At 43.4% G+C, this 11,772-nt stretch overlaps 1 protein-coding gene across 1 annotated transcript in view; it reads left to right on the top strand.

Annotated features, from left to right (window-relative positions):
- Nucleotides 1-3,521: 3,521 nt before the first annotated feature.
- Nucleotides 3,522-11,772, top strand: part of CDC42BPG (CDC42 binding protein kinase gamma) — a 149,884-nt gene continuing 141,633 nt past the window's right edge. The window contains exon 1 of the mRNA XM_088480002.1: nucleotides 3,522-4,813. Coding sequence (XP_088336128.1) covers nucleotides 4,636-4,813 — 178 coding nt within the window. The 5' untranslated portion in view covers nucleotides 3,522-4,635. The remainder of the gene's footprint in view (nucleotides 4,814-11,772) is intronic.

Here is an 11,772-nt window from a genome sequence, read left to right as displayed (position 1 = left end):
TCATTGGGCTGCTGGCCGGCTGTTGTCATCACTATTCTAAATTATTGAAATATTTTCCACTGCAGCCTCAGAAATGTTAACACTCAGCAGACTTTCCAGAGTACAGCATGACAAATGATTGCTTTAGGTCAGTCATAAACAGTGGCATAATTCCTGGTGGTCCACCTCCAGGCACCTTGTGTGTATGTGTATGTGGGGGATGTAGTTAAAATACAGATGAAACAGGCGTCTAAATCCTGATGCCAGCCCACAGACTGATGCCGGAATCCTGACAGACACCATCCTGATCGAAGGTAAGCTAGGTTGCTCTTAGCTGTTAACCGCAGGGGAGGGGGAGGGTTAGCTTTATGCACCCCATGAGGGGGGGGGTTTGAGTTAGGCTATGAAGGGTGGGAGGTTAGGGTTAGGCACCACTGGGGGGGGTTAGAGATAGGCACCACTGGAGGGGGGATTAGGGTTAGGCACTAAGAGGGGAGGGTTAGATTTAGGCACATAGGGGACTTAGGTTTAGGCACTAATGCGGGGTGTTAGGGTTAATGGGCGAGGTGGGGAGGGTTAGGATTAGGGTGCAAGAAGGGAGGATTAGGGGGAAAAGGGGGAGGGTTAACGTATCGGGATTCCTAGCATCCAAATGCAACTGTCGACATTTTGACAACAAGCATCCCGACTGCCGGGATTTCATACCAAACTCTTGTGGGGCGTGAAAGTGCAGGTACAGAATACAGATCATAGAGCACTGGGCCTTGGTTCAGAATCTTTGTATGGGGAGGAGGAGATCTTTTTTCTGGCCAATGGGGATGAAGTTTCAGCATTGACTATAAAGCTAATATAGCTGCTTCTCCTATGACCAGAACTCAATCCAAGATGAGTTTGAGCACATTTCTCAGAATATAGATCCAACACTGGGTAATTTGCAGAAACTAAGGGGCATACTGGACCTCACACATATACAGAACAAAACTCAATGGTTTTGCATGGTGCACCTAAGTGTCCGCAGATCATACCTCAAGAGCACACCTACCTAGATGCCTCCATAAACTAGATGTAGATCTAGGTTTGCGGGAAGGTGTAAAACACTGAAGAGATGCAGAGTGGAAAAGTGGAAACACAAATTAATCAAGTAAGGTTATATTTGAACTTCTGCTCACTCATAAATGCAACCCGTGCGCTTTGGCATAAATCCAGGTGCACCTGTATAAATTAAGGCACATGTATTGGAACCTCTGCTGTTTTGGAGTTTAGAAATGAGGCCCTTTCACATTATTATGCCTACCTGCCAACACTGCCCCATTTCAGATCTAGACATGCACTTAAGGGATGTGACCATGTCATTATAGGGTATTGTTCATGTAACAATGCGGGCATGGATGCTAGTTACTACTCTCCACTTCTCAATTTTTAGGGGACATTCCACCCTCTTCATTTCAATTTTAACAACATTGTAAGATTATACTATATGGCAATCCATTTATTTTCCATTTTATGTAGTTTATACTTCCAGGGCCAGGAGAAATATGTAAGTAGCATAATAGTATTTCAGTTAAATGTAAAATGTCAGTATTTTATTTTAATAGTTGCCAATCTTGCTTTGGATGCCTATAAGCTAAGCACATCAACATGTATTACCTATAGTATATAAATATGAAACAAAGGGTAAACTGCAAGTCCCAACGGAATTGCATGTCGTGCTGGAACTTGTAGTCATAAGTTCATATTTCTGTTAGTGGGTTGGTCGTGGCACATTATAAAGACACTGGGGTCTATTTACTAAGCAGTGTTAGGATACAGAGTGAAAAGTGATAAGGTGCCAACCAATCAGCTCCTAACTGCCATCTTACAGGCTGTGTTTGAGCAGCGTACATGGATCCATGTCCATGTCCCCAGCAGCGTACCTGGATCCATGTTCCCAGCAGAATACATTTCTCCAGCAGCGTACCTGCATCCAAGTGCCCAGTGGTATAACTGAATACATATCCCCAGGCGGTGTAACTGCACACATGTCCCCAACGGTGTAACTGCATACATTCATTTTCCCAGCAGTGTCAATGGATATAATTCCTCTGCAGTATACCTATATCATGCGCCCAGCAGCGGACCTAGGGCTGGATTCAGATTGCATTGCGTGTGATCATGGCTGCGATTACGGATGCAGTCTCACTGCGATATGCTATGCCATTGCAGCACAAGATAAGGACGCCCACCTTATCTTACACACTTTCATAATACTTTGCAAAACCATCGGTAGCATCGAGTAACACTGGAGCCTCACGCACACTTGCACAAGGTCTGAACTCACTCAGAAATTGCTAACCTTTCTGTACGCAGTGAGAGCTCAGGCTGCGTATGGTATCGTAGTGGATCATTTATGTATCCCCCTGCAACGGTGTTCAAACGCACTGGCACACCTGGTTTCGCCGACCAACCCCCCCCCCCCCAGTCACCTCCCACAAACGGTACTCCGTCAATGCGATTACAGTCCGATCGCAGGGGCAGGTTTGCGTACGCACACTGCGATGCATACGCATGCGCAGAATGCAACAATCGGCATATAGCGTGTGTAATCTCATTTGCGATCCAACCTGATTCAGGCCCTTGGATCTATGTCCCCAGAAGTGAGAAGTGTGCCTGGATACATATAACCAGGCAGTAGGCTATACCTAAATACATATCCCCAGCAGATACCTGGATTCATGTGCCCAACAGTGTACTCTGATGCATGTGCTTAGTGGCGTACTCTGATACATGTGCCCAGCTGAGTACTCTGAAACATGTGCCAAGTGGAGTACTCCGATACATGTGCCCAGCGGAGTACTCCGATACATGTGTCCAGCGGAGTACTCCGATACATGTGCCCAGTGGAGTACTCCGATACATGTGCCCAGCGGAGTACTCCGATACATGTGCCCAGTGGAGTACTCCGATACATGTGTCCATCAGTGTACTGAATACATGTTCCAAGCATTGTACCTGGATATAATTCCAAAATAGTGTACCTATACCCAGCAAAATAAATAAATAAATATATATATATATATATATATATATATATATATATATATATATATATACACAGTATATACTGTGTCCATGTCTCCTGTAGTGTATGGATTCATGCCCCCATCAGTGTACCTGGATCCATGCCACCAGCAGTGTACCTGGATCCATGCCACCAGCAGAGTACCTAATTACCCGTCCCCAGCAGTATTCCTGAATGCTTGTCCAGAGCAATGTACCTGGATCTACGTCCCCAACAGTGTGTCTCTGGATACTTAACTTAAACGTTGCCATTGCCACCTATATATCATTTAGAGCCAGCCTATAATCTTAAACCACTAACATAAAGGCAGCTCTTTAACGCTATGCAATATTAATTACCACGTGACTTTTGTTATGCTGTAATAATTAACTAACTTTTAATTAGCTGCGATAGCTGTCAATCAGTGGAAAGAAGGAGGGCTTCCAGGTGTGCACTAAGAGGCGTGGCTGTGCTGCCTTTAGCCACGCCCACGCCAGTGTCTGGGCTTGGTTTGTACAGGTGAGGGGAGAAGCAGCCGATTGCAGCAACTACAGGAAGGGATCAGCCTGCACAAGAGCAGTATAGGTGCAATAGAGCATTCACATCAGCAATACATAAACTAGATTCCGGGACACCAAATACATACTATATAGGAAAAGTGTAGATCATAGCTGTGTTTTAAATGCATAATAGGGGAACACACAAAACACAGTGCTGGACGAATCGTTTACTTGTAAGGAGGTGAGTGAGTGATTGAGTGGTATACTGTAGAAACAGTGTTGGGAACTACTGTGTTTTAATGTGTATGTGATAGTAGTTTGTGGCAGGATATTTTGTAAGAAGATTCAGCATAATCTTCTATGACAATGTGGGTTGTTCACACTGTGTGACAAGTATGGGAAACTCATTGAGTCACTATGAGCTTGTCACATAGTCCTGGTGCTGCTGTATGTCAGTGTTACATTCTGTATGCATTGTATAGAAATGTGTATGCATGACGCCTGGGGAGAGAGTGACTGGGTGTATGGATGACACATAGCGTATGTCCTTCTGTCACTGCAAATGGATATCGTTTATAGTAGACATATACTGTAAATACAGTACTGTTTATGCACAGATGCTTATTTTGAAGAGTGTGTGTCAATCTCATATGGTGTGAGAGCCTTTCACACTGCACCCACAATTAGTTCATACGTCGGTTGTACAAAGGGTCATACATTTAAATTAAATCTAAAGTATAAAAACTTTTATATTTGCACAAGAATACATCCATCTCATTGTAGCTAAGCACCAAATTATAGGTAAGAGAACATACACTATTATTTTAAATAATCTGTATTCCATGCTAGATAACATTTCAGTCTGCTGCTAATTTATCCATTACTATTTATATATGCAATTGAGACAATCTTAGTGGGGTCTAGAATTCAGAGGACACCTACAAGGGGTTATTCAGATTCAAAGAAACTTCGCAGGAGCATTATTCCATCTTCAAGACTTGATAAAGTTAAGCCATAGTGTCCTTGCATATAGGGAATACACTCTTCTACTAGGGTAAAATTTGCTGGGTCATTCCCAGTTCTTCTGAACAAACAAATTGGTAACGGACAGCTCTCAGGATGTCGGTGGAGAAGAGACTAAAGGAACTGGAGGACATGTTTCTCAGAGGCCCTTACGGAACTGGTTGTGACTCTTTAAGCGTTGAGACCCTTCTAGATGTACTCATCTGCCTGTGTCAGGAATGCAATGCAGCACCTCTCCGCCGGGACAAGAACGTGACAGAATTCCTGGCCTGGGGTAAGAGACTGCATCAAGCCTAACTCTTGTTGTTCAGTGTAAACCTGTGTGTATATGATATGGCTAATTATAGACATCTGGATAATGTTGACCCATTTGGATAATATCAAAATAATTTCTGAACAAACATGTTACAGTGTTAGGGTTGGGTGTTGTCTATTAATATATAACCTTTTGTAATCTCTGCGCCTCTGGAAAAAATAAAACCTAGAAAACTTCAAAGCACTAATTTGGATTTAAACTAATACAATTTGAATTTGTAACTATACAAATTACTCTTAAGCTCAATGGTAAGTGTATGTTGTTAGATTTTTGATGAACAAAGCCATAAAAATATATGCCCAGGATTTATCTTTACATTATCCAGAGATACCCGAATGATGTCAGTATGGTGATTAACATATTTCATTATGCAGTAAGTATTTTATGGACATGTTTTTCCATCAGTGCACTTTATCACTGTATAGCACACATGGAGTATTCTCCCTGCATATGCAAAGCGGCCAATTGTTGCATACTGTGCATACACTGCACTGTGTGTGCAGGTGTTGATATTGCAGAGTTATATAGTCCAATTGTAAAGCGCAACAGAATATGCTGCACTATACAAGAAAGTGTTAATAAATAAATACATTTTATAGGCACACACCAGTAGATGACTCCAACTATAAACAGCCCAGTTACTTAACCAGTGGTGTTGGTTTATTGAAGTACAGCCGTACTCACTGTTACTCATAATGTACTTGCCATCTCTCCCTGATTGTCAGGGAGACTCCCTGAAATAGTAGCAAACTCCCTGAAGAGTATAGCAATCTCTCTGATTGCACCTTACACCCATTATTTTTTTATGAACATGGATTTTCCATCAGTGTACTTCACCACTGTATAGCACCCAGGGAGTATTCTCTATAGATACTTTTAAACTTTGTTGATAATTTATTTATTTTTTTTATACCTTTTTAAAACATTTATCTAAAATACCTGTTATAGTAATGATAAGTATCAACAATATAATTATAGAGAGTTGGCATTTTACTACTATTGTGCTGTACAAGATTGTGTACAGATCACGCACTGTATTGCATTGATGCCCCATGCCCGCACTTGCACAGTCTGGTCAGTGCATATAGGGAATGATTCAGCATGGATCGTATATTTGCAACCGCGTATGCAAAGCAGCCAATTGTTGTGTAGTGTGCATACACTGCACTGCGCTTACGCGGCAATTGCACTGCAATTACGCACACAGAAAGGAATCCATCACAGAGTGAGTGACAGGCCGTGAGGGTTTGTGGGTGGTGACGGGGGTGAGGTTGGAGAAACGCAGGCGTGTCTGTCCGTTTGAACCCGTTGCATTGGTGTGCATAAATTAGCCACTGCGACGGCATACGCAGCTTGCGCTCTCATTGTGTGCGACGAGACTTGCAATTTTTGAGACAAGTCAGACCTGCTGTAATTGTGCGTGACGGGCCCATGTTCTCCGATGTATATGCAGAACTGCGAGGTATTATGGATGTGAGAAAGCAGTAGTGGGCGTCTCTCTGCTGGCTGAGCGGTGACAGGCATTAGTATATTTTCGCAGCTTCATTGCGTGTGATTACGTAGCTGCGATCTGGGTTGAATCAGGCCCATAGTCTGGTCAGTGCATATAGCAGTACTGCAGCAGTTTAAAACTGTATGTATTGGTTTTTTTTTGTAATGTCTCAGCTTACTAAGGGGCAAATCAAAGCAGCCGATAGGGTGTGACATTCTGTCATGCTGTGACATCACTGTCACCCAACCTGACCACAACTTCTTGGTATCGGTATCTTTGAAATTCCCTTTTGGTTTAGACTAGTCTATCTGGCTTCTTATACACCTTGTAATTGTTTCTCATACTTGTTCCTTTGGTTTGGAGGCCCTACCTGTGTCTTACAACAGGATACCAATTAACACTTTGTGTGTTGAAATATTCCAATAGTCTTTTCTTTGTGATCTATTTATTTTACTTGTTAATAGTTTAAACTAGTATGTGTAGAGGTCAATAAAAGGAGTTTGTTTTGGAATCATATTGCTAATATTTTTTTATATGTCAATATTCTCAATAATAATGCTCTCAGATTTTAATGTTATCAAATTCATAAAAATGCTGACTGGCTCAGTAAAGGGGCCTATGCATTATCAGATGTATTTCTGAGCGATGAAAGACAAAAGATATCCCTTGGAAATTCCGGTGGCTGTGCTGAACGATATCTGTCATGTACATAACAGATTTTGGCGAGCGATATCGCTTGACATCATTCAGGGAGTGGATTTTTTTTCTCTGCAGAGCTCTGTAGCTGCTGCTAATATCTTTCGTCATTTACCGCATATAAATTGCCAGAGATTTCTAATATCTGGCAGCGATATGCGATAATTGACCAACATGTTGATGAGATGAAAGATTCAATTTATCGGCCGCGGGAATGCGCATCTGTCATCGTTCAGGGCCTATCCATAGCAGATAAATTGAACAATATATTTTTCAATTTATCTGCTAATGAATAGGCCCCTTTATACCGCTTTTATTCCGAAATTCCGGGTCTGACCCAGAGGGTGGAACAGAATTCCAATCCGGATCACACCTGGAATTTCCCGGCGCCGACTCGGGAATATCACACCGGAGCCGGGACTGCGGAGACCCGCCTTTCCGATGTTTTAGTGGACACTTGGAGATGACATCATCACAGAAGCCGTCCAATCAGCAGGCATGCTGCACGATCCAGGTCACCATGACCCGGATCGTACCTTGTACATTGCAGGGTTTCACGGGTTATTCCCGTGTTAAACCATGAAAGTTACGTGGGTTGGATTGCCAGGTAAATCGACCCGGCAATCCAACCCAGTCCCCTTTTACACCAAGGAGCTACCCGGGTTAACCCTACAATAACCCGGGTTTTAGTTCTGGTGTAAAAGGGGTATTAGACTGGTTAAATATCAGAACGATGTATCCTAGCCTACCCAATGCCCGATGTAAGGATATATCGGGCAGCTGTACACACTGCATGATCCAGTGTGCGACCGCGCAATATATCCTTCCATCCTGTATTCACCTGCATGCTATCGTCAGCCTGGTCGGCCCTGTGCAGCACATCAGATGGGACGACCCTGCAGACGATGCATGTGAACGCAAAATTGAGCTATGCGATGTGAACAATTTGTTGTTTTTATTTGCCTGAAAACTACATATTGTCCAATATATAGCCTAATATGTACCCAGCCTAAGTCTCTTGGGGATTTTTCCCACCTAAGTGGAACTGTGCACTTAACGGGATTCGATCAACATCCTGGCAAAGGGATGCCAGCGCTTAGACACCTGTCAGAATCCAAGTACCGGCACAGGTAAGTAACGGGGTTAGGGTTAGGCACTAGGGGGGAGGGATAGGTTTAGGGTGCGGGGAGGGGGAGGTTAGGTTTAGGGACTAGGTGGAGAGGTTAGGTTTAGGCACCAGGGATGGTTAGGGGAAGGAAAAGGGTTAGGATACCTATCGACAGGTGTCGGTATCCTAACCCTGTCGGGATGCCGGTATCGGAATTTTGACCACCAGGATCCCGAGCACCGGCATCCTGTACACAACCCGCATTAACTGTTTGCTGTCATTGGAACTAATTAACCAACACATGTGCATGGAGCCCATAACAACAAATCAACAATTAGTCTGGATCTATCTAGTAACGTTAGCCAGTCAGATATTTACTTTCATTGTCTAAGAGTTTTTGTAGCTAAATAACCCTTGTTATCTAGCTAGAGCAGGGGGACACAACATTTTTTGGTCCGTGACCTGCATTGGGGGTGAGTGCTTATTTGACGGAGCCACAATAAATCTCCCTTAAATGGGCAAAATACTTAGATTTTACTACAGGAAAAGGGAATCCTCTTTCCAAGTATCCCATGATGCTCAACATTTTAATAAAGTTCCGGTGACAGAACTGTGAGTGGGAGCATGACTGTTCCATATAGTTGGTGTTGTCACATAGTAGGTTGTTGGAAATTATTTGAGTGCAGGTGTTGATATTGCAGAGATATATAGTCCAATTGTAAAGCGCAACAGAATATGCTGCACTATATAAGAAACTATTAATAAATAAATGTTTTATAGACACAAACCAGCAGTTTTATTTTATTTATTACCAGTTACTTATAGCGCGCACACATTCTGCAGCGCTTTACAGAGAATATTTGTCCATTCACATCAGTCCCTGCCCCAGTGGAGCTTACAATCTATATTCCCTACCACGTGTACATGCACATATTTAAACACACGGGTTCATTTTTTTGTTGTTAGCCAATTAACCTACCAGTATATTTATGTGGGAGGAAACCGGAGCACCCGGAGGAAACCCACACAAGCACAGGGAGAATATACAAACTACACACAGTTAGGGATGACTCCAACTATAAACAGCCCAGTTACTTAACCAGTGGTGTTGGTTTATTGAAGTACAAGTAGGTACAGCCGTACTCACTGTTACTGTAACTGTCACTGCAATGGAGCGGGGCTTTAGCGAGTGAGTGTAAGTTGCAAATGGGTAGCGGTGCACGAATCTTGAACAGCCTTATATGCAGATATTAACCGGGTTCTTTTTAGAAGCTAAGCAGAAGACTTCGGCTTCCCACCATGTTACTCTCCACAGTAAAAAAAAAAAAGATTGTCCCTGTGCTCAGTAGTGACCACCGTGGCTATCTTTGGACAGAGCATGAAGCCTTCCTGTGAACAGGAAGACTGGAGTCTGCGCAGTAACGCACTCCTCTTTCAACATAGGTAAGTCATGACCCCTTCTGTACATTGGCCTCCCTCACCTGTATAGTAATACATTTATTTCCCCTTCACCCTTGCAGTACTACTCTAAAAGGTGGGCAGATTTAAAATGTAACAATTGTTTGCCCCCCCTTGTAGTTAAACATTTTATCTCCCCTATTTGCCCCTATAGGAACACATTTCTCTCTCCAGCTCTGCCCAATAGTAACACATTTTTCTTTAGATGGTGTTAGCTGTGGGGTCCAAGCTTCGGAATACGTAGTAAATCCGACAGCATCTCGTCCCCCATAGGAACCTATGGGGGCTGCGGCTGCTGTCAGAAATGGATGGATGGTCAATGATAAATGGGCCCCTCATTCTTGCAGAGTCATTCACGTACAGTAGACTGGAAGCACCGACCTAACATAATGTTTTTCTTTTTTCTAAGTGTGTGTGTGTGTGTGTGTGTGTGTGTGTGTATATATATATATATATATATATATATATATCTATATATATATATATATCTCAAGCAGAGCGCACTCACCAGGGTTTTCCATAAAGGCTTTAAGAAAACATACTTTATCGTTTACGTCATCAGCACATCATTCAAATTCCATGTTTCGACCACAATGGCGTGGTGTCCCTATGAAAAATATTATATACGCTATCAGCCTTGGACCATTGGGTTGTATACATACCAGGCAATGACTTTTACAGCTAAGTGTGTGCTGACCAGTTTTTGCTATGTGTGTGGCAAACGCAGGATTATTAAAGGGGGGGGAGAGACTTATACAGTACCCCTCTATGTAGTGGTCCCTCCTGTGCACTGCCCCTTAAATTGCCCCCAGCAGTGGTCCCCCCTATGCAGTGCCCCCAGCAGTGGTCCCCCCCTATGCAGTGCCCCCAGCAGTGGTCCCCCCCTATGCAGTGCCCCCAGCAGTGGTCCCCCCCTATGCAGTGCCCCCAGTAGTGGTGCCCCTTATACAGTGGCCCCAGTCAGGGGTGTTTTAAGAGAGGAGGGGGCCAGTGTGCAGCCTCCGTTTGGGCCCCCTCCTCTCTGATGGCGGCTCAGTGGCACAGAGCTCTGCAGATTCTGGCTTCTGCCAGAATCTACAGCGCATGCGCGGGTCTCTACAGTGCCTACTTTCCCAGGGACATCTTTTCTGCGCTGGCGCAGATCACTGGGAAATAGATCCGCCCCTGGCCCCCAGTAGGGGTCTGCCCTATGCAGTGCCCCTTACATATATAACACAATATACTTGCCTGAATCCCTGCGCCCGCTACCATCCACTCCTCTGTCCTCCCATTCTGCACTATGGGAGAGACGTCATGTCTTCTCTCCCATCACCCACTGTGGGAGCCGGAGCTCATGAGTGAGCTCCAGCCCGGCTTCCTCCGTGGCTGCAGCAGCCAATGAGAATCTGTCTGACTCTCATTGGCTGTTACTGTGTAGTGCAGACCACACTCACTGCGGTCCGCACTATGCTTACTGAAACCAACTGCGCTACGCCACTGATCGCTGGGCAGAGGGGGTTTCTGGGTACTGAGAAACCCCCCTGCATATATGTGTGGGTGTGTGTGTGTATGTATATATATATATATATATATATATATATATATATATATATATATATATATATATATAGAGAGAGAGAGATTATAATATAAATTCTAGAATAGGAGGCGCACAATGGAGAAGTACTTTTAAACCCAATTGTTTACTGAAAACAATTAAGAACCACTCACACATATAAAGTGGTCATATATAAAGGCTTCCTGGACCGGTATGTCCTGCGCTTCCTGGTCAGATAACGTCACGTTTCCATCATAAGCCAAGCCCAAACATGTTACAAGGACTTCCTGCGATAAAGAATTGGATTTTAAGTGTACTTCACCATTGTGGGCCTACTATTCTTTTTATCCATGTACAGAAACACTGACTTTTGGTAAGAGGTCTTTTAGGAAAAGCTGCCAACAAAAAAACGGACAATACCTGGACTTCCGTGTGCACTATATGTATATATTCTGTATGTATATGCACACACGGTCTGTAATAAGTTTAGGAAAAAAAAGTAATTGAATGAAGATTTTTCTTTCCTCTGCTTTTGCAATGTCATCTTGAGCTAGCGATAAGCAGATTAGGGCAGTACAAAATAATGCTAGTAAAAGCAAGTATTTTGATATCCCTTTGTAATTGCC

The sequence above is a fragment of the Taudactylus pleione genome, unplaced genomic scaffold, assembly GCF_031769625.1.
Source record: "Taudactylus pleione unplaced genomic scaffold, aTauple2 ptg000250l, whole genome shotgun sequence".
NCBI classification, from domain to species: Eukaryota; Metazoa; Chordata; class Amphibia; order Anura; family Myobatrachidae; genus Taudactylus; species Taudactylus pleione.
Note: the sequence above shows the minus strand (reverse complement) of the source record. Positions and strands in the feature narration are given on the sequence as shown.